This window comes from Scyliorhinus torazame, chromosome 19 (genome assembly GCF_047496885.1).
Source record: "Scyliorhinus torazame isolate Kashiwa2021f chromosome 19, sScyTor2.1, whole genome shotgun sequence".
Taxonomy (NCBI): Eukaryota; Metazoa; Chordata; class Chondrichthyes; order Carcharhiniformes; family Scyliorhinidae; genus Scyliorhinus; species Scyliorhinus torazame.
The window spans coordinates 105,552,738-105,576,717 of NC_092725.1; the positions used below are offsets into that span (position 1 = coordinate 105,552,738).

General features: G+C 47.5%; 1 protein-coding gene across 3 annotated transcripts in view; it reads right to left on the reverse strand.

Moving 5' to 3' along the window:
* Positions 1-23,980, reverse strand: part of rassf3 (Ras association domain family member 3) — a 289,232-nt gene that overhangs the window by 95,992 nt on the left and 169,260 nt on the right. Inside the window, exon 1 of one of the 3 annotated variants that reach the window (XM_072484992.1) lies at positions 1,485-2,944. The exons of the other annotated variants lie outside the window; for them this stretch is intronic. Coding sequence (XP_072341093.1) covers positions 1,485-1,607 — 123 coding nt within the window. The 5' untranslated portion in view covers positions 1,608-2,944. Of the gene's footprint in view, positions 1-1,484; positions 2,945-23,980 lie in introns of those variants that run through there. 3 annotated transcript variants of the gene reach the window in all.

Consider the following 23,980-nt stretch of genomic DNA (forward strand, 5'->3'; position numbering starts at 1 on the left):
ACCCCCCAATTTTGCCCAGATGTTTCTTTAGGGCATTCCATTTTGCCATGCATTAGAAGCCTGTGAGTGACTCCTCTGCTACAGGAACCATCCACCAGCCTAGATGGTGAAAACTGGCAAGGTATTAAACCACAGCAGGAATCTTTCTACCTGAAGTCCATCTCATCTATCATCCAACCAACCATACATTTTCCCAGTGGGATTGCAAACCCACCCTAAACCCAAGCAAGGGGCAGTAATGGAAGTTGGTGCCCTCCTGCTTCAGTATCACAATTGGCTTCAGAGCTTGCGAGTTAAGATGTGCATTAAAAAAAAGTTCAAGACTCCTATTCATTCTTTCAGCAACCACTACTAGAAGATATCAAATGCCCAAATCTACTTCAATCATCTAGATGGATAATGAACACCACTTTGTCAATCTGGTCTACCCACCCTAAATTTAAACATGAACTGCATCCCCGTGTCGATGAGATGTGGACATTCATTGTTCCTTTAAAAATGAACTGTCCTTCAAGACTGTGATCTAAGTAAATGGTGGAACAATCTGGTCTACCCACACTAAATTTAAACAGGAACTGCATCCCCGTGACGATGAGATGTGGACATTCATTATTTCTTTTAAAATGAACTGTCCTTCAAGACTGTGATCTAATTAAATGGTGGAACATGCTCGAGGGGGTGAATGGGTGATGTCAACTACCCCAGTCAAGTGACCTATTGGCTGCTGTGGGCTCACCCACGAGTAGCAGACAGTTAAGTGGAATGTGGATGCTTGCGGAACTACATCCCAACATGAAAATCAGTTCCTCTTCACAGAAAGTGGCTATTCGACCCATCAAATGCATGTCAGAAGGAAGGAACAGAGCCACCTTTTACGCCCCTACAACAAAAAAGAGGTGTGGGTTTAACTTGTGCCTTCTCAAGTTTTAACAAAATACCTTCTTAATAACATTCACAAGAGTTGCAGTCACCAGGAGTGGACTGATAACCAATATTAAGCTATGCCAGTTCAAGATAAGCAGAATTCGTCACTTGTTTGCAGCACACCTCCATATTCTGACATGAACGACTTGGGAGTTGTGTAGAACCCAGTGTGACATTCAACAGAACAATAATCCGGTGTGCAGGCAACACAGCAGCACCACACTGCACACATACTTCGCTTCCTAAAAACAGAACACCACTAATATAACCGACGGTCAGATTTTTAAAATATTTATTTTCCAGCTGTACACCAAAATATGGACGGATGCCAGAAAAAGGTACAAACGCCGGTCGAGTACAGTTCAGGAGCTTTACACACCTAACACTGTGCATTGTTACTGAGTCACAGGCTTTGGTTTTTTTGCATTGGGTTTGACAACAAACTAGCTACTTGGTCCCTCTTCCCCAATCGTTTAACTGGATCTGCAGCCCACGTTTCTTTTCTGTCCCGTTTAGCACCGGCGCTTTCGAAGGGGGCAGAAAAACAAAATGCAACTTACCCGATCGGCTTTGGCTTTAGCTTGAGGTTGCTTGAAGAAGGAAGTTCTCGCAGTGAAGAAGTACTCCTCAGAGTCCTCTTCTAAACTGCTGTAGCCGCTGCTCATAGTGCTGGTCCACGTCATCTGCACAGGGCTCCTTCTACCAGCACACACCAAACAGCGGTCAGCAGTAAATGGACAGTATTCGGGGCTAGGGAAGGTCTAAGGTAATGATGACTGGGGCGATTCCATATGCAAACTCACCCCCTTTCCTGTGAGACGTGAGCTGGGACTCACAGACCTGCCTCTTGCTCTCTCTCTCTCTCTCAGCTCCCTTCAGTTCAAAGGGGATTGTCCTCTGGCCGGCTTGTGAGCTTTAAGTGTTGGCATTGTACATCCAAGTTCCTCCCGGTCTCTTGTCTTGTGCTGCTCCCCAGATCCTTGGCTGCGAACTCTGCATGCAAAACACTGCCCCAAATAAAAGCAAAGTCGTACAACAGAGGGGGGAGAGAGAGAAAGAAGAATCTGCCTGAATGGCAGCAGGTTAATGTTCCTGTTCAGTAATCTGCTGGAAATGAGATGTGGTAATCCTGCAGTCACACCCACACTCTAAGTGAAGGATGAAGTCACTTCTGTCCAACCCCCTTCAGTTTCTGCATTGAACGAGCAGTGCCACTTCCTGCTCAATGTTACAGCGGCCCAAGCTCAAACCGATTTAATCACTCAACAGGGTGTGAAAATGGACCGACCTGTGAACTTCTCAAAAGAATGTGCGTCCATTGTAGAACAAAAAAAGGGGGAGATTGTGTGAAAATGGGCTGAATCGCACCTACGCTAATGATATTTTAATCGCGGGCGGGGGGGGGGATAATTAGTTGCAAGGTCACAGGAATTGTTGTACTGAAGTATTTTCTGAGATCCTGCCAGTACCATTGTTTTATCGGGGTTCCCGGTTATTGGGGGCACAGAAGGTCACTGGACCGCCATAAATGTCAAGTTTAACTTTGTGACACTAGAATATTGTAAAGGCGGCTTTCGGTGGGGGTTGGAAGTAATTTCACGTCAACTTCAAGGTTGCTGCAACTCCACATGAATCACCTGATGTTCTGGCAGCAGAATCCTCCCCGCCGCTGGTTTCCATTCAGACTGAAAGTAAAACGTTACACACACAAGTGTAAACAAGTGACTGGCTTGCCTCCAGATCTGTCCCTGAACCTTTCATAGCTGCTATCATCAACCCCTCAAAATAAAACCCTGACCCTCACCGCCTTCCAAATACAATCCCATCTATCCTGAACTTCTCCTCACTAAAGCAGCACCGTTCTGTCCCCCTGTTGTGACACACCCAGATACTGGGCTGGGTTCAACGTTTTGAGACTGTGCGGAGGAACTACGGCAAAAAAAAACTGGCGCTGACCCCCTCACCGATCCTGCGACCGGTGAGGGACTAGCAGCCACGTGGTTAAACTGCCAGCTCCCAGGATACAACCGGCTGGAGAATGGCCTGGTCCGTGGTCCCGCATGCGCACGGCAACGACCGACAGCGGTCGTGCCATAAAACATGGCGCTGGCCGTGCGCAGACCCGACCTGCCAGGTCGTGTCCCCCTGGGCAACCCCCGCCAGCCCTTGCACAAGCCCTCCCCCGGCCAACAGCACGGCTCCTGCAGCTGGCATGCTGGGTTCCCGACCGCTGAGACCACACATCAACCGCACAGTCGGGTAGTCGGCCCATCGGGGGAGGGCCTTCTGGTGTCACGCTAATGCCGTTCCCAACGGCACATGACGTGTTGACGCCATTTTGGAGGGAGCGGGGAATACAAAACCTACGTCAAACAGGCGCCGCACCCGGGGCGGGATTCTCCACTCCCGCGCCGGTTGGGAGAATGCCCTGGGTCGCCGAATTTTTCCGCGACACCGGTCCGACGCCCTCCCGCGATTCTCCCAAGCGGCGAGAACGGCCCCGCCGAGTTCCCCGCGGCGCAGGCCGGAGAATCGCCCGAGACACCCAAAATGGCGATTCTCCGGCACCCCTGCTATTCTCAGGCCCGGATGGGCCGAGCGGCCAGGCCAAAACGGCGGGTTCCCCCCGGCGCCGTCCACACCTGGTCGCTGCTGGCGGGAACAACGTGGGAACGCTGGGGGGGGGCGGCCTGCGGGGGAGGGGGGATCCCGCACCGGGGGGGGGCCTCAAATGGGGTCTGGCCCGCGATCGGTGCCCACCGATCGTCGGGCCGTCCTCTCTGAAGGAGGACCTCCTTTCGTCCACACCCCGTAAGATCCGTCTGACATCTTCTTGCGGGGCGGACTCGGAGAGGACGGCAACCACGCATGCGCGGGTAACGCCAGTTATGCGGCGCCGGCCGCGCCATGTATGCGGCGCCGCCTTTATGTGGCCACAAGGCCTGGCGCATGTAAATGAGGCGGCCCCGCTCCTAGCCCATTATCGGGCCCTGAATCGGTCGGGATAGGGGCCGTTTCGCGCCGTCGTGAACCTCAACCCCGTTCACGACGGCGTGGGCACTTCGGCGTGGGAGTGGAGAATCCCGCCCATGATTTCGGCGGCAGAAGGGATTCTCCACCTGATAGCCCATTACGAAATTGGCGACGGGGAACGAGGAATCCCACCCACTGTTTTTTACCCTTTGGGGAATTGTGGGGGAAGGATTTTCCAGCCGATTATCAGCTCATTGGATGTCCCTCTGTGGCCAATAAGTCCTGGGGTTGGACTCAAACCTGGAACTTCTGGTCGAGCAGTAGGGGCACTACCCACTGCGCCACAAGGGCTCCTTGGTGTCAAAGTTTTTACAGCATGGGAAGAGGCCCTTCAGCCCCTCATGTCCATGCCAGCCATCAAGCATCTACTCTAATCCCATTTTCCAACACTGGGCCTGTAGCCTTGTGCTCGCGGACCTACATTGACTGCCGATTTGAATTTTAAAACTCTCCAGTTACCATCTCTCTGGGTTATAATCTAAAGGTAAAGTCACCAGAGTCCCAGATGGCCATTGGCTGCTTTTCCCTTTGAGGGGGGGAGCTTACTGATTGCGATTTAACCTGAGGACCGCCACACCTCAGGCGAGGGACAAGATAGAGAAGGCGGGGCCTTCATGAATAACCTCAGCTGGTACAGGAAGTGAACCCACGCCTTGCTTTGCCTCACAAACCAGCTGTCTAGCCAAGTAAGCGAAACCGGCTCCTAATCTAGTGACAAAACCACTACGCCTCCCCAGATGGGAAAGTGGTGTGGGAGTGTCCTGAGGTTGCTAAAGGTGCTATGTAAATGCGGATTTTCGTCATTGTTCTCTGTGACCGCAGCTCACCTACCTTCCTCACCCTCATCTCTTATTTTGACATCACTGACACTTCATCCTGCCCGAACATCTCTCTTCCATTCTGTGTCACTGCACTGTTCCTTATCCACTGCTGCCTATGCCAATCCCCCCGAAGACCAAATGGTCACCTCTGGCACACATGAAAAGAAAAGTAGCTGGATTTTGTAAAAATAAATTTAGTGTATCCAATTAATTTTTTTCCAATTAAGGGGCAATTTAGCGTGGCCAATTCACCTACCCTGCACATCTTTTGGGTTGTGGGGGCGAAACTCACGCAAACACCGGGAGAATGTGCAAACTCCGCACAGACAGTGACCCAGAGCCGGGATCGAACCTGGGACCTCGGCACCGTGAGGCAACTGTGCTAACCACTTGCGCCACCATGCTGCTCGTAGCTGGATTTTTGAATCCCGGTGGAGGAGAAACCGGAGGTGGGCAGTTTCAGATTTTCCTGCTGCCAGCTGGCATGCCAATTATCTGGTACAACCCTGCATCACCTCCCACCCCCCACCCCCCCTGCCCAGAGTCCTTTTTCAACAGGAAAGATGTGGAGGGGGGGGTGCAAAACACCTGAGATCAGCTTTCTCAGTGCCAGAGGAACCTAGTAACCCTCCAGCCTCGGGACCCCACCCACCATCCTCAGTTGGACAGCAAGCCTATCCCTCAGGGCATTAATTGGTCTTTCGTCCAAACATCGTGTCTGGGATTTATTTCTTTTTTTTTTAAATTTAGAGTACCCAATTCATTTTTTCCAATTAAGGGGCAATTTAGCGTGGCCATCCACCTAACTTGCACATATTTTCGGTTGTGGGGGCGAAACCCAGACAAACACGGGGAGAATGTGCAAACTCCACACGGAACTGGGATTTATTTCTGACATGGTGTGGGATCAGGGCCTGAAAGAATTCCAAAATCTGGGACCTAACCCCTGACCATAAAACCAGCCCAAAGAACGTACAAGAGATAAACAGACTGCATGAGACAGAGTGCAGAGGAGATTCACCACAATGTTGTTGGGGCCAGGGCATTTCAGCTGTGAAGAGAGACTGGATAGGTTGGGGTTGTTCTCCATAAAGCAGAGGAGGCTGAAGGGGACCTGCACGAAATGATGAGGGACATTGATAGGGTAGATAGGAAAAGCTATTCCCCTTAGTGGAGCGGCCAATAACCAAGGGGCATAGATTTAAGGTAAGGGGCAGGAGATTTAAACAGGATGTGAAATGAAATGAAAAATGAAATGAAAATCGCTTATTGTCACAAGTTACTGTGAAAAGCCCCTAGTCGCCACATTCCGGCGCCTGTTCGGGGAGGCTGGTACAGGAATTGAACCGTGCTGCTGGCCTGCCGTGGTCTGCTTTCAAAGCCAGCGATTTAGTCCAGTGTGCTAAAGAGTGTGCTAAATCTGTGTTCACCCAGAGGGCGGTGGGAATATGCAACTCACTGCCTGAAAGGGTGGTAGAGGCAGGAACCCTCACAAACATTAAAGAAGCATTTAGGTGAGTACTTGAAACGTCATAGCGTACAAGGCTATGGGAAATGGGATTAGTATAGATAGGTTCTTGATGGCCGGCACAGACATGATGGGCCAAAGAGCCTCTCTTTGTGCTGTAAATCTCTATGAGAAAGAAGGTCATTTTGCCCTTCAGGGCTTTTCCTCAAGCAGAGTGCTCTCCTATTCAACATTTGAAATGTTTGTAAAAACACAAAATCCCCTGGGGGCAAAGCATAAAATTACCCCTTAAACCTCAACAATTTCAGACACACCATTGTCAGTTAGTCCAAACACTTTCCCCAGACTGGAACATCTGCCTGACTGGACACACTTGCTGTACTCTAACCGATTCTCAACAGGGCTGAGGAGTGTAATTTAATCAGGCTTAACTCTGCTTCTATCACATGAACATGCCAGGAAAGAAAGAGGCACACACTTTTCAAATGGTTTACAGATAAACAGAATTCAACAGATCATATTGGCCTCCTTTGTAAACTCAGCGTGTCTGTCTTGAAAAATAAACTGCGTGACCGGAATGGTTAATTAAAAAAAGAACATTTGGCTGAAGTATGAATGTGAACCCTTTGTGAGATTGTCTTTGGCTTGTGATTGAGATAAAATGTACCTAGCTGGAGGCTGCTGCTTTGAATGATAATTGTTCCCATATTTGCAAACACTTCTGACCCCTCTTGGGTTTCACTGTCCAATCCCCTTCCTCCCTGAACTCACTCTCCCTTTATACCCTAAATGATGTTTAAGTTATTCAACTAACAAATTCCGAGGTTGAAACAGTTACTTATTCTTACCAAAACTTGTAAAAGAGTCTAAGAATAATTTTCATTGCCTCATCATTAACTAACCCAGCCCACCACCTCTATCTACCCACCCAGCCATCGCTTAAATACAATTTCAGTGGAATACATCGAAGTACATTTTGCTTGGCGGCACCAAAATCCAGCCTTATTAGTGGGATCAATCCATTTCAGTCACTTTGAAGTTACCCAAGTGCAGGAAAACCCTTTGAGAGGGTTGCAGCAGTGGCAATGGCTGTTGTCGTGGGAGCCACTGTCCATTAACAGCTCTGTTGTTAATCTTACTAATATTGTGGACAAAACCTTTTTTAATGCTTCTGGGAATTTGCTGCCTGGCCCTTTTCTTTATTCTTGGGATGCAGGAATCATTGAGTTGCTCTTGAGCTGCTGGAGATGGGCTCCCTTCTTGAGCAGGGGCAGTCCACAAGGTGGACTGTTGTTAGGTAGAGAGTTCCAGGATTTTGACCCATATAAGAACAGAATCATGGAACGATACAGTACAGAAGGAAGGTGCGGGTTCATTGAAGTGGCTATCCGATGAGACCCACATCTTCACTCTTTCCCCATAACCCCTGTGTCCAAGTCAAGATGGTGTGTGACTTGGAGGTGATGGTGCTCTCATGCATCTTGACCCTCATTCTGCTGGGTGATGGGCATCATGGGTCTGGGAGATGCTATCCAAGGTCCTCTGGTCTAAGGGGATTGGGTGCATGGACCAAGCCCCACTAGCTATGGGCAATGTTTCTGGTCTTCTGACAAACAGAAACTCAAGAAAATGAAGCAGGAGTATGTTGAGGTTAGCCCCACTTTGGTGCAATTCCAGTTACATCATTGTGCCTGCTCAAGGTGCAAATTCTTCACCTTTCTCAGGAAAAGCGCAGAATAGAAACAGAGACATAGAAACATAGAACATAGGTGCAGGAGTAGGCCATCCAGCCCTTCGAGCCTGCACCACCATTCAATATGATCATGGCTGATCATGCAAATTCAGTATCCCAGTCCCGCGTTCTCCATACCCCTTGGCCATGTCCAGCTCCCTCTTGAATACATAAAATGAACTGGCCCCAATACCCTTCTGTGCTTGAGAATTCCACAAGTTCACAAGTCTTTAAGAGTAGAAGTTTTTCCTCATTTCAGTCCTGAATGGCTTATCCCTCATTCTTAGTAATATATTGGTCTTTGCTGACTTTAATTGTGACTTCAGTCTTTTGACTTTTATTCCCTTGGATTTTAATGATTGCTTCTCTTTTTGTTTCAGGAACATGGGGATTGCTGAGTGGAGAAACAGTGTTCCATCCAGTTGACCCTCTATCACCTTAGTAGTTGGCTAATCTCATGACAATGGGGCTGGTGCCAATCATATCAATTTTGTGGGCCAGCAGTGTCGACAGTATTCCAGTTTTATCCTCGTCACCAGATTTGTGGGCCTCAAACGAGTCCGAACCAAGATGGTCAAAAGATAAGTTGGTTTATTGCCAAACAATTATATTTACAATATACATCAGATCCCAGCCAGGTCTGCACTATCAGTTCCATACCTAGCCAACTTGTACAGATCTCAATCATGAATGTCCTCGGGCTTCCCGCCCCCTTCATTGGGGAGATTGTATTCGGCGAGACTTACGGGGACACTGCTTACTCCAACCCGGTAGGTCTTGTGCAGATTATTTTTTTAATATAAATTTAGAGTACTCAATTTTTTTTTTCTAATTAAGGGGCAATTTAGCGTGGCCAATCCACCTACCCTGCAAATCTCTGGGTTGTGGGGGTGAGACCCACGCAAACATGGGGAGAATGTGCAAACTCCACACGGACAGTGACCCAGGTTCGGGATCGAACCCAGGTCCTCGGCGCCATGAGGCAGCAGTGATACCCACTACACCACCATGCCGTCCTTTTGTGTGGGTTATGACAATCATATCTGTCTGCAACAGAGCCAGACGTGAGGTGAGGAAAAGCCCTGTTTTAGGAGCCATTTTGTTGACTGTGTTTTCTCTCCAGAGGCTAGTAGAATAGCAACAGTTTACAAATCAGCAGACTCCCACCTCCCCTTCTGGTTGCGTTCTATCCTATTTTGTGTACTGCTTGAATAATTTCCATTTACTTCTGGAACACTAAGTGGGTCAGTTCATAGCATTCTTGCCGTGGGAGTGAAGTCTCTGGGTGGAATTTACTGGGATCTTCCAGTCCTGCCGAAGTCAACAGATATCTGAATGGCTCATTGCATCCACCACTGGGGGAGCCTGTTGTGGTGGGTCTGGAAAATTCCAGCCTTGGAGTTGAAATCCTCCTCCAGGCATTGAACACACAAGTCTTCGCTGGCAGCCCAGTGCAGTGCTGGGCCAGCATTTATTGCCCACCCCTAATGATTTTCACAGTAACTTCATTGCAGTGTTAATGTAAGCCTACTTGTGACACTAATAAAGATTATTATATTATTGTAGCCCTTCAGAAGGTGGTGGTGAGCTGCGTTCTTGAATCTCTGCAGCTCCCTGAGGCGTAGGTACACCCACAGTGCTGTCAGGGAGGGAGTTCCAGAACTTTGACCCAGCGACAGTGAAGGAACGGCGATATATTTCTAAGTCAGGATGGCGTGTAGCTTGGACGGGAATCACCAGGTGGGGGTGTTCCCAGGTATTTGCTCACACTGAAGCCTCATCCACCTGCTCAAGAGGATGTATAAGATCCCATGGCACTATTTCGAAGAAGAGCAGGGAAGTTAACCTCAGTCCCCTGGCCTATTTATCCCTCAATCAACTTCACAAAAAGAAACATATTGGGTGGGATTCTCCGTCTCGCCGCACCTGTTCGCTGGTGCGGCGTTCCTCCTCCTGCAGTGGGATTCTCCGTCCTGGCAGCTTGCCAATGGGGATTCCCATCGTGGGCACCCCCACGCCGACGAGAAATCCACGGATGTGAGGGTGTTGCCGGCGAAGCAGTGGATCACGCTGATGTAGAATCCTGGTCATTGTCATATTGCTTTGTGTGGGAATTTGCTGTACGCGTATTGGCTGCCCCCATTACAGCAGTGACTACACTACTCTTTGGCTGCAAAGCATTTTCACATGCCCTGTGCTCTTGAAAAGCACTAGATAAATGCAAGTCTTGCTTTTCTACCGCCTGTTTACAGGTGAGCAGCAGGCACATACGTAGTAACGAGTAGCTAAAGCAGATTCCCAAGGTGGCAATGTGGCACGTCTGGTGGACAATTCACTCTGCACTGTTCCCGTTGTAGGAATTGGAAACTTTACCTTCCTGATAACAGAGTGACTCCTCTTCCATTTAGTTCCACCCACATCACCCTGCAGTTCCCAAGTCTGTCTCACACACTCTGAGCTAGCTGCTAACATCTCTGCTGTGTAAAGAGTAGACAGAGATGAACAAAGCACTGACGTGTCTTCCCTCAAAGGGTAGGGTAGTTCCTGAACTGGGTTACATCACATTGTACTGAGACACACACAACAAAGAGATAAGCACAAAAAATGCTGCAATTTCTCAACACGTCTGGCAGCAACTGTGGAGAGAGGAGCAGAATTAATGTTTCAGGCCTGTGACCTTTTGGCAGAACTGGAAAAAGTTAGAGATGTAACGGGTTTGAAGTGAATGCAGGGTGTGGGGGAGATGAGGAAAAGACAAAAGGGAAGGTCAGTCTTAGGGTAGATTGCAAAAGAGATCAAATGATAAATGATGATGGCACGAGACGAAATAGGACACATTGAGCAACAGGTGCTCATGGAACATCTTCGAAGAGGCACTTTGCAAACTTCCAAAGTCAACATTGTGATCAGCAGCTTTAAATCACAACCTCAGTCCCCATCTGTTCAAACAGCAGTGGTTGGTAATGTTTCTGCTGTTGCCATTTACACCTCCTCAAGCCCATCTTTTGTTTCTTTACTTGTCTCATTATCATCCCCTATTTTGTGGATGTTTGCCCCATCCCCCTCACCTAATGACCTCTGTTCCTGACCCCACCCAAATATATAAGGTCAGGGAGAGGTCAACTGCCTTCCATTTTGGCGACCCACCTGGGGCTCCTGAAACTCGAGGGTGGGGTATCATCCAAATATCCTTCCTTTACACTGAGTAATCAAGCCATTACTGTTCTGTTAGGCAGGGGGCAATATAACATCCCAGCCATGGAGACGGCTCTCATGGCCGCACATCCCCTCCCCCACAAACTCAGGTGACCTTTATTTGGGGGGGAGGGGGCGAATGGAAACAGACATTGGTTCTGATGCTAGATAGACCTAGAGCATCCACTCCAAGGCAAAGTCTTGGTAATGCTGCCAGATTTTCTGCCCCATGCTCCCCTGAATCCACTTGTGGGCTGGTGAATTTTAATGCTTGCTTTCTGTGTTAAGTTTCATTGTGAATATGACTGGATCATTACCAGGCTTGAATGTTAAAAATGCTCCGATGAGGTACCTCGATACAAACAAGGCTCAAATACACTGGCTTCCTGCTTCCCCTTGAAATGCAAAGAGTGCAGCTAATCCAAAATAAACAGATTTGCAAATTTCCATCTGGGTAGTGTAGCAATAAAATAATTTTGGTTTAAGAAACAGAAGAGCGGAAGAGTAAGGGATCTGAATAATTTCAGTGAGAGATAAATTTAGCCGTTTCACACTGCTACTACATGGTAGCAGCACAACAGGTATTGTCCAGTAACAGGATGCTGCCGTTAAGCTAAAAATGTGTTCCCGCAGCCGCACAAATTAGTAGCACGGTATAACGCGGGTTTCAGTGCCAGTGCAATGGCACATACACAGGCCTGACGACCAGACAACTGGTGGAGTGTATCAAACCGCATGTCCCTTTGGCTGTTCGCAGTAGTCAGCATGCTAACTGTATTCAACCAGCCCTTGCTTGTGAGACACAGAACATAATATCTAACATTACATGTAATTCCGCAATTGGACAGCATTTGCTGAACAATCCCAAGTGCGCTAAGAATTAGACTAACAACCAATTTAAAATTCTCAGTCAAGGGGGCAGCATGGTGGCACACTGCTGCCTCACGGCGCCGAGGTCCTAGGTTCAATCCCGGCTCTGGGTCACTGTCCGTCTGGAGTTTTCACATTTTCCCTGTGTTTGCATGTGTTTCGCTTTCGTTTTAGGTGGATTGGCCACGCTAAATTGCCCCTTCATTGGAAAAAATGAATTGGGTACTCTAAATTTTAAAAAACAATTCTCAGTCAAGCTAGCAATGTAGCTCACTCACACTAGGTACAAATTACATATAATCATATGCAGGGACCTGTCCTCCGCAGATAAAAGGAACATGTCCAGGTATTGTCTATTTTTTAATGAAACAAAAGCACGGGGGGAGGGTGCAATAGTTCCCTACTGCATTTTCCATGGGAACGCCTCAACTAATTGGAGTCAACTTGCCAACCAATCTGCACCCTTTTCGTTTGCAGCTTAAATTGTTGCTCCCTTTGAAATTTGACATTCTTACATCTGACCTGATGAGTGCAAGAGGAAATGCTTCAATGGCACGTTTCGTTTTTCAGCACTGCTCAGGATTAAAGAAATCTAAGCCAGAGAGATTTTGAAGTGTTGGAAAATAAGATCTGCGATGGAGAATCAGCAGATGACAAGTACTGATTTGCCAAAACATGAATAACACATCAGCCACGCCTTGTAGCTGGGGTACGCTGCAAGTGAGGCCTCTCAATGAGGCTGCAGGTCGAGACATGAGCTCGATACAAAACACAGGGCAAATAGCCAAAAACAATTGAACTTTCAAAACATATTACATATCTATATTTATTATTTGAATATTATGAGTTTTGAAAACTGGTTAACCACAGAACAAAATTGCCACAAAATAAAAGAATAGGTGTTGCCAAAGAATACTGTGGCAGATCTTGAAATGGTGCAGCACAGGAGACCATTCAGCCCATTCTACCTATGCTGGCTCTTTGAAAGATCTATCCAATTTCTCCCCACTCCTTTCCTTTTTCTTCGTTGGCTACTATTTTATTTCCACTTCAAGTATTTCTCCATTTTCTTTTGAATTTTTTTCTTTCAAGCAGTGCATTCCAGATCACAACTTGCCGGGTAAAAAGAAATTCCCCATATTGCCTCCGGTTCTTTTCTCGTTCGCCTTAAATCTGTGTCTTCTTGTTACCAATCTTTCCGCCTTTTCAATTTCTTCTTATTTACTCCGTCAAAGGGCAGCACGGTGGCGCAGTGAGTTAGCCCTGCTGCTTCATGGTCCCAGGTTCGATCCCGGCTCTGGGTCACTGTCCGTGTGGAGTTTGCACATTCTCCCCATGTTTGCGTGGGTTTCACCCCCACAACCCAAAAGATGTGCAGGCTAGGTGGATTGGCCACGCTAAATTGCCCCTTAATTGAAAACAAAAACTGAATTGGATACTCTAAATTTATTTTATTTTTTTAATTACTCTGTCAAAAGTACATGATTTTGAACAGCACTAACAAATCTTCTCTTAAGCATCTCTGCTACCTAACAAGATATGACAGCGTCTGAGTGAGTGCAGCTCCAACCGGACTCAAGAATCAACCCGCTTGATTGGTACATCTTCCACAAACATTCACTCCCTCCACCGCCAACGCACAGTGGCAGCCGTGTGTACCACCTACAAGATGCACTGCAGGAACTCACCAAGGCTCCTTATGCAGCACCTTCCACGACTGCTACCACCTAGAAGGACAAGAGCAGCAGATACCTGGGAACGCCACCACCTTCAGGTTCCCCTCCAAGCCACTCAGCCGCCTGACTTGGAAATATGCCGCCGTTCCTTCACTGTCGCTGGATTAAAATCCTGGAACTCCCTCCCCAACAGCACTGTGGGTGTACCTACACCAGAGGGACCACGGTGGTTCAAGAAGGCAGGTCACCACTACCTTCTCAAGGGCAATGTGGGATAGACAATAAATGCTAGCCTAGCCAGCAACACTGTCACACGCGTGATTTAAAAAATCACAAACTCCACTGTTCACTTTTATTTGTATCCATAGGTTTGTGTGACATATGATTATCCTGTGTACAATTCTTTGCAAAAAAATCCTCCAGTAAAGCAAAGCCCAAACATTTTTTCATTTTCAAATATATCTGCACAAGAGGAAATTTGTGAATCTTTTTTAAAATAAATTTAGAGTAGCCAATTCATTTTTTTCCAATTAAGGGGCAATGTAGCGTGGCCAATCCACCTAGCCTGCACATCTTTGGGATGTGGGGCGAAACCCACGCAAACACAGGGAGAATGTGCAAACTCCACACGGACAGTGACCCGGAGCCGGGATCGAACCTGGGACCTCAACGCCATGAGGCTGCAATGCTAACCACTGCGCCACCGTGCTGCCCGAAAATTTGTGATCCTGTACTCGCAAGGCAGAATCTCAATTGGCGGAAGCATTTACTGAGAATGGGTGTGAAGTATTTTATCCCTCCTTTGTCGCTCTCTGGGAGGGCTCCAATACAGGGAGTGAAAAGACGGCATTATCTGAAAAACGGTCGCTGTGCACCTAAGGATGAAGACATCATAAAAAATGAGAAGAGGCGGCAGCTATTAAGCACCAATATTGAATGTCCAACATTACCAGGAATGGGAATCAAAGTGAATGTTACCTGAGTTACATGGTCCTCCACTACACCTCACAGGACAATGGGCTGAATTTGAGGTGGAGGGTGTAACCCCTCCCACAAGTTGGCAGCCATGATGCAATATTGCCTGAGGTCATGGCTTCTGCCCCCTTGAGCAGGGGTGTCCTACCTCCAAGAGCTGGTGACCAATCAGAGGGTCAGCCGCTCTCCAGGCCCAGCAGTGCCGACAAATGCAATGGCCACAGCGAGGACTGTGGTGAGTCCCTGAGAAGAAGCATCACTGGAGGCCAGAGTTTAAGGTTCAAGGGCAAGGCCTGGTTGAGAGTCAGGCAGGTCCTGGCAAGGGGTATGCGTGATGTGGCGATCAGGAGGCTTGGGGCATGTGGGATTCAATTGTTTTTCTTTCTATAAATTTAGAGTACCCAACTATTGTTTCCCAATTAAGGGGCAACTTAGCGTGGCCAATCCACCTAACCCGCACATCTTTGGGTTGTGGGGTTTAACCCACGCAGACATGGGGAGAATGTGCAAATTCCACATGAGCAGTGACCTGGGACCGGGATCTAACCCGGGTCCTCAGCGCCATAAGCAGCAGTGTTTACTACTGCGCTACTGTGCCGCACTCATGGGATTCAATTGAGGGGAGCCATTGGGGGCCCTCCATGGGAACAGTAGCTGTGGGAGGTTATCTTTAAGCAGTCATTAATCAGACTCAAGGGCAGGTGGGCCGCCCTTCACCTAACCTGCTGCTGGTAAAATGCCAGCTGATTTGAAACCGCTTTCCCTCGTCTCGCTTTCTGTGGGGGGGGGGGGCGCGATTTAAATCTCCAACCAATGATAGCATGCAATAGATACATGAAGGGACATAAGAGCCATACAGGGGTTAGGAGATTTCTCCCCAACTCCATTTCACTGTTTGAGACTAAGTGCCCTGTGATCCTGTACTGATGTGTGAGAGTTCCCATTATCTCCAGCAGGAGCCTGAGGTCTCCTGTGGGAACGTGCAGTGGGCAAATTGGTTGCCATGTTTTCTAAGCTACAACAGTGACCACAGTTCAAAAGTATTCCTCCTATGGCTGTAGGATACATTGGGACTTCATGAAAGGCGCTATAATTCTGGAGTGATTCCAGTAAATCTTTTTGTTCCTTCTGCAGGGCCTCCATATCCTTTCTACCATCTGGAGACCAGAAATGTGCATGGTACTCCAGATGTGGTCTCGCCAAGGTTTGATAGAAGTTGAACAAACATCCTCTGCATTTCAGCTTAGAATATACATATCAACCGGATAACTACGCTTTGTCCACAGAGTTACATTTGTTCCTGCTTTCATGGCCCTTCAAGGGAAAGGGAGAAATGTAGGCATTGCTTTTTGGTGTCATGTGATCTTTTGTGTGCCAATCTTATGTTTGTTGTTACTTGTTGAACAATCCCTCAATGCTGCCTTTCCTGGGGCAGCACGGTGGCACAGTGGGTTCGCCCTGCTGCCTCACAGCGCCGAGGTCCCAGGTTCGATCTCGGCTCTGTCCGTGTGGAGTTTGCACATTCACCCCGTGGTTTTGCCCCCACAACCCAAAGATGTGCAGTCTAGGTGGATTGGCCACGCTAGATTGCCCCTTAATTGGAAAAAAAATGAATTGGGTACTCTAAACTTAGAAAAAGAAAAGTGCTGCCTTTCCTCACCAAATTGTACAGATTTAATTGCTAAAGAGAAAGGAAAGAACTTGCATTCATTTAGCACCTTTCATGCTCTCAGGATGTCCCTTCGTGCCCTACAGCCATTGAAGTACCTTGAAGCATAGTGACTGTTGTAGCTTAGAAAACATAGCAACTAATTTGCACACAGCAAGTTCCATCAGGAGGCCTCAGGCGTCTGCAGGAAGTAATGGGAGTTCCCACTGGAATTTTAGTCTATCCATGTAGTTGAGGGATCTCACTGCTCAAACTTCCATTAAATCCTTTGATGGTATTTGCTTTGTAGGATTGAAGAGGAAACCTCAAGTAAATGCTTAGCAGCTGACACATCTCCTCGGACCAGCTTAATGCGATTGCCTTCACCCAGATTTTTTTGCCTCTCCACCTCTCTTGATGACAAGAAACATCCTGCGTTATGGTTGCATGGATGTAGACAGCGATCCTGTTCAACGTCCAAATGGCTGTTCCTCTTGGCTGAGTCTCGGCTGTGATAGGAAGCCTCCCGTGACAAGCCCAATCTTGTCTGTAATCGCGATTTAGACACACACACACTTTGCAGCAAGACTCACTGGAGAGTGATGAGGAATGAGGGCCCTATTTAAGGAAATTGTCAATAGAACCAGAGGCAACACAAGGGGAACGTTTTTAACACAGCGAGTTGTCATGATCTGGGAAGCACTGGCGAAAGGGCATTGGGAGTGAATGCAAGGGTAACGTTCAAAAGGGAATGGGAGAACAAATTGCAGGGATTACAGGGAAAGAGTGGGGAGAACGATTAATTCAATGGTTTCATTCTGTGATTCAATTTGACCTTTTTCATGGTCTGACCACAGGATGAAGTGGGGAGGATACAAAAAGAAAATCTTGCATTGATATCAGGCCCTTCATGCCCAAGGGATATATCAAAATGTTTCTTAGCCGATGAAGTCCGTTTTGAGTGAGGACAATGCCAGCAGGATCATTCGGTCCCTCCGCAGGGGACCCCCTGCAACAGAATTGGCGGCAAGACGGGCGAGCCACACAACTTGCCATAGACTTCAACAGGAAGCTCCTACCGGCAGCCAATGGCGAGCTGGTTCCATTGGCAGAAAACACACCACAGTGTGCCGGGGTTGGGGGGGGGGGGGCACTGTTGTTACATAGACATTGATAACTGTCAATTTAAGCACAGCATTGAATGAAAAATATTGGTGAACTAAAGCTGGAAAATGGGCTGGACTTGATGTTTTTCAGTGTTGTGAGGGAGGCCGAACGGAAATGGTCTGTTCCTGCTCACCCCAGCCTGGGCCATTGCGGCTTGTCAAATCAAGTTGTCATTGGCCATCAGCAGGAAGGCTGCCAATTAGGGATGTGTAGGGGGCTTTGCTTTGCTTCAATTTTTCAAAAAAATATATTTTTATTCTCCTTTTTCACATTTTCTCCTAAATTTACAGCCAACAATAAATAACAATCAGTAACGAATGCAATGTCAATCCCCATAACGGTCCCGTCCTCCCACCAAACTCCCAAACATTAGCCCAACATGTAAACGACAAAAAGGAATCAGGAATCACCCATAGTCACCATTAACACACACAGTTCCTCTCCCCCCAACCCTCCCAGCCTCCCCACCTAATGTTCGATGAAATCCAATTCTCGAAAGTGCATAATAAATAGCGTCCTGAATTGTAGAATCCCTCCATCCTTCCCCTCATTTCAAATTTGACCTTCTCAAGAGTCAAGAATTCCAGCAGCCCCCCCCCCCCCCCCCCCCCCCCCCCCCCCCCCCCCACCACGCCAGGGCACAGGGTGGAGAGGTTGATCTCCACTCTAACAGGATCCGCCTTCAGGTGATCAACGAGGCAAAGGTTACAACATCTGCCTCCGTTGGTTTGCTTCAATAATGCTAAAAGAATCTTCCACATCCATTGGGGAGGCTATGTAATGTCTCACCTGAAAGACAGCATTTTCCTTTTTGTGTATGTCCCCATTTGGGATTTTTAATTGGAATCTATAGTGCACGCTTCAAACACCAGGGCAGGAGACTGAGCCTCGCGTGAACATCTCACCAAGCAGAGCACCTCCGACAATGCGGCACTCCTTCACAGCAGCAGTGAAATACCAGCCGATACGTTCAAGCCTGGAGTGTGACCAACCCTACATCTTTCTGACTTCAATAAAGGGAAAGACTGCCAATGCTAAGGCAAGGCTGGGATCATGGAAAGTGTACTGCACAGAAAGAGGCCACTTGGCCCACCATGCTGAAAAATGAGTCACCCAGCCTAATCCCACTTTCCAGCATTTGATCCTCAGCCCTGCAGGTTACGGCACTTGAGGTGCATATCCCAACACCTTTTAATTGAGTTTATATTTTAAAAAATTTAGAGTACCCAGTTATTTTTTCCAATCAAGGGCAATTTAGAGTGGCCAATCCACCTAACCTGCACATCTTTGGGTTGTGGGGGCGAAACCCATGCAGACACGGGAGATTGTGCAAACTCAGACAGTGACCCAGGGCCGGGATTCGAACCCGGATCCTCAGTGCCGTAGGCAGCAATGCTAACCACTGTGCCACCGTTGCAGCCCCACCTTTTAATTGAGTTGAGGGTTTCTGCCTCTATTACCCTTTCAGGCAGTGGGTTCCAGACCCTCACAACCCTATGGGTGAAAATATCTGTCCTCATCTCCCCTGCAACCTTTCTACCAATCATTTTAAATCTCTGGCCTCCAGACTCTCATCTTCTGCTAAGGTAAATAGACCTTTGCCATCCACTATTCAGCCCCTCACAATTTGGCACATCTCAACCAAATCTCCCAGCAGCCGGGAAGCATGTAGGCCAATTGTAGTGTCTCCAATCGTGCTCCTGATTAGTTAACTCAGCACGGCTTCAATACCAACCGACAAAATTAATTGTTTGTCAACTTGAGAAGGAAAAATATGGAAGGTTATGGGTAAAGAGTGGGGGAGTTGGGTTAATTGGATAGTTCTTTGAGAGAACCAGCATATGGGCTGAATGGGCATCTTCAGTGCTCTGTGTTTCCATGAGTGAGTCTTGTGTTTTGGGTCTCTGTCGCTCAGATGATTAACCAGACAGTTTCATGTTATCTTGGTATTACCTGTAGGAAGGATATGCAAATGAGTTGGAAGGAATTGAGAAAAGGTTTACCAGACGAACACCTGGAAAGAGCAAGTTGTCTTATAAGGGAAGGTTGGATAGGCTAGGCTTGTAACTGCTGGATCTTTGAAAGATTCAGAGGTGACCTGGTTGAAACATATAAGATCCTGAGGAAGTGTTGACAGGGCAGATGTGGAGAAGATGTTTTGTCTTGTGGAAGAATCTAGAACAAGGGTCACTGTTTAAAAATAAAACAGATCTGGTGTGAGGTGCTCCGGAGAGTGAACACCTCCACCTCGTGCACGAGGTTGGGCCTGATACAGCTGAAGGTGGTATACAGAGCACACCTCACGAGGGCGAGGATGAGCCGATTCTTTGAAGGAGTAGAAGATGTGTGTGAACGTTGCCGGGGGGGGGGGGGGGGGGGGGGGGGGGGGGGCGCTAATCACGTTCATATGTTTTTGTGCTGTCCAAAGCTAGAGGAATACTGGAAGGAGGATTTTAGGGTAATTTCTAAAGTGGTGCACGTGAAACTGGACCCGGGCCCCCGGGAGGCCATATTCGGGGTGTCGGACCAGCCAGGGTTGGAAACAGGTACGAAGGCAGTTGTTGCAGCCTTCGCTTCGTTGATCGCCCGAATCCTTGTGGGTTGGAGAGCAACCTCTCCACCCTGTGCCCTGGCGTGGCGGGGGGACCTGTTGGAATTCTTGACCCTTGAGAAGGTTAAGTTTGAACTGAGGGGAAGGATGGAGGGGTTCCACAATTCATGGGCATTATTCATTATGCACTTTCTTTTTAAAAAAAAAAATATTTTATTAAAGTTTTCAAACAGAATTTTTCCACTTTACAAATCAACATAAAAATAGCACAATAACTGATCAATAACATTATTTAAATAAAATAGTGAACTAACAAAGTAACAGAAAATAGTGCTCCCCCCCTTCCCCCCCCCCACCCCCCCCCCCCCTGGGCTGCTGCTGCTGACGATCTATTTTCCCTTAACGTTCCGCGAGATAGTCAAGGAACGGTTGCCACCGCCTGCATTATGCACTTTCAAGAACTGGATAACATCGAACATTAGTTGGGGCGTGTGGGTAGGAGGGTTGGGGGGGAGGGGGCTGTGTGTGTTAATGGCGACTATGGGTGAACCCTAACTTTTTGCCATTTGTTTGTGTGAACATGCAAGCTAATGTTTGGGGTTTGGTGGGAGGATAGGATCGTTGTTATTGATATGGGGATTGACATATTTGTTACTGATTATTGTTTATTGTTGGTGGGTGTAAATTTGGGAGAAAATGTGAAAAAGGAGAAGAAAAAAAATATTTTTTTAAATAAAACAGAGATGAGGAGAATATTTTTCTCTCAGAGAGTCGTGAGTTTCAGAACTCTTCCTCAAAATGCAGTGGAGCAGAATCTTTGAATATTTCTAAAGCTGAGCTAGATAGATTATTGAAAGGCAAGGGGGTGAAAGGTTATTGGGGTCAGGCAGGAATGTGAGATTGAGGTTATAATCAGATCAGTGACCATCTTATTGAACAGTGGAGCAGGCTCGACGGGCCGAGTGGCCTACTCCTGCTCCTAATTCATATGTTTATATGTTGTTTGTATGTCATTAAGATTGCTCTGTTATTTAAACCTAGCATGATCTTCACTGGATCGCAATCGTTATACTTTGGTTGGGATTTTCCGCCACTGATTTGCAGCCCCCCCTCTCCCCACCCATGCCTCCACCAGCGTGATTTCACGTCAGCGATGTTTACAAGTATAGTAAAATGGCAAACGGTTCCCGTGGGGGTGGTGCACAGCTAAGTGCAGCTCCCAGGAGTAAGAGGGTCATGCCCGGCTAGTGCCCTGGCACTTCCCCCTGGCAATGAACCTGTCACTTTTCTTGGCAATGCCCCATTGGGGAAGTTCGTGGGGAGGTTCCCCGTGTACGTGGAAGGGTTTGTTTCCTGTGTCTATGGTTGGGGGCGGGTGGGCAATTCCCTGTGACCATCAGTGGAGTGGGATTCCCCATGTGTGGGTGTGTGGCAGGGGCCTCCTCTATGCATGGGGGAGGGGGGGGGGCTTGTTTCTCTGTACCCATGAGGGAGAGTGTTCCTTGTGTACATGAAGGAGGGAGGGTTCCTTGTTTACGTGCAAGGAGAGGGGTTCCCTGTGGTTATGGTAGTGGAGGTCCCTGTGTGTGTGGGAGATGTTCCCACTGTCCGTGAGGGGCAGATTCCCTGGGAGGGAGGGGGGGCCTTTCTGTGGTGGGAGGGGTTTCCATGTCCATGTTCTTATATTTATTAATGTTAGATCAGGGCACCCTTTGAAAAAGGCTATTGTGATCGCTTGATATCTTGTTGGTGGGGTGGGCTCATTCAAAACCGCTCCGTCAGCATAACATCATGGGATCCACCTCCAAGATTTTTTTAAACAAATATGGTGGGTAAAGCCAGCAGTGGAGTCCGCAGGCTACACACCGCTTTTGCTGCCTGAGTTGACATGTAGTCAAAACAAAATGGAAAATTACGCCCTTTGTCTCTGGCTTTGGCTTGTGAATGATTAGGCTTCACTTACGGCAGCATTTAGCTTTCAGTCCTCAATTTGCATGACTAATTCCCTTTTTTACTTCTTCCTTGAATAGGAAGAAAAACTGGTTCTAAAGGGAAAGGCCGGGAACCACAGCAGATTGTCACAAGCATAAAGATAATCTGAGTCAGGTATTCCTTTCACGAGGAACTGGCAGGGCCGCAGCCCAACCATTTTGCGTGTTTCGCGATCGTGAGGGACACGGAGGCATGTTTCAACCAATGACACATGGCTGTTGCCACCCAAAAACGGTGAAGAAATAGTGAAACAATACAGGTTTATTTATTGCAATCACCTCCTCTTGCTCCCTCTCCACCCCGCACGGATAGATAATCTTGGCAAGCTGCCCTGTTGAGGAGAGCTGCGAGGACAGGGATGGGTTACTCTCAAATATTACATGATGCAAATGAAATATCTTTTATTTTTTTAATTTTTTTTTTTTTTTTAAATTCCTTTTCTGATTTACCAAGCCAAGGCTCAGAGTGTGGGTCAGGGGCGAACCCCTAATCCAGCTCCTTACCTGCTCCAAAAAACTAATTCAAATTGAATCCAATTCATGGTCCCCACAAGAGAGACATACCAGATCTGAATCAAAGGCTCAATCTACAGACACTTGATCTTAGCCAAAAGGCCGAGAAGCGATATGAAATGTCTTTTATTGAGACATTTCACCATGTTAGTCATGTGTTTTTTTTTAAATTTAGAATACTCTAAAATGAATTGAGTACTCAAAAAAAAAACTGCTTTACTGTTTCTCAGAGTCATCTACGGTTTTACTCAACAAAAAGAGGCCCTTCAGCCCATCATGTCTGCACCTATCTATTCTAATCCCATTTTCCAGCACTTTTTTCTTTAGCTTTGTGTGCTATGGCGTTTCGAGTGCTCATCTAAAGGCTTCTTCTTTTTTTAAATAAATTTAGAGTACCCAATTCATTTTTTCCAATTAAGGGGTAATTTAGCGTGGCCAATCCACCTAGCCCGCACATCTTTGGGTTGTGGGGGCGAAACCCACGCAAACACGGGGAGAATGTGCAAACTCCACGCAGTGACCCAGAGCCGGGATCGAACCTGGGACCTCGGCGCCGTGGGGCAACAGGGCTAACCCACTGTGCCACCGTGCTGCCCGTATCTAAATGGGGCTGGTTTAGCACAGTGGGCTAAATAGCTGGCTTTTAAAGCAGACCAAGGCAGGCCAGCAACTCGGGTTCAATTCCCGGACCAGACTCCCCGAACAGGCGGCAGAATGTGGCGACTAGGGGCTTTTCACAGTAACTTCATTTGAAGCCTACTTGTGACAATATGCGATTTATTATTAAATGCTTCTTAAATGCTGTGCCAGTTCCTGCCTCGACCTCCCTTTGAGGCAGTGACTTCCCGATTCCCATCATTTTTTTTTTAGTTAATGGAGCCCTTTTCAAATTCATTAGCAACCTTGGACCCCACCCCATAAATATTGCAAAATTATATAACTTGAAGTGCAGTACATAAAGGATGGTTTAATAACGCTTTAACAAAAAAAGGTATTTACATACGGCAATTTACTTAAAAAAAACTTTTTTAAATTCTTTGATGGGATGCTGGCGTCACTGTCAAGACCCACATTACTTGTCCTTGAACTGAGTGACTTGCTAGGCCACATTTCAGAGGGCGGTTAAGAGTTAACCACATTACTGTGGCTCTGGAGTCACATGTAGGCCGGACCATGTAAGGATGGCCAATCACCTTCCCTAAAGGACATTACTGAACCAGATGGGTTTTTATGACAATCAATGAGAGCCTCATAGTCACCATGACTGTATCCAGCTTTCACTTCCATATTTATTGATTGAATTTCACCATGGGTTCAAATCCCACCACATGCTGTGAACCAATGTCTCCAGAACATTAGTCCGGGCCTCCGGATGACTAAAATAAAAAGCAAAATACTGCGCATGCTGGAAATCTG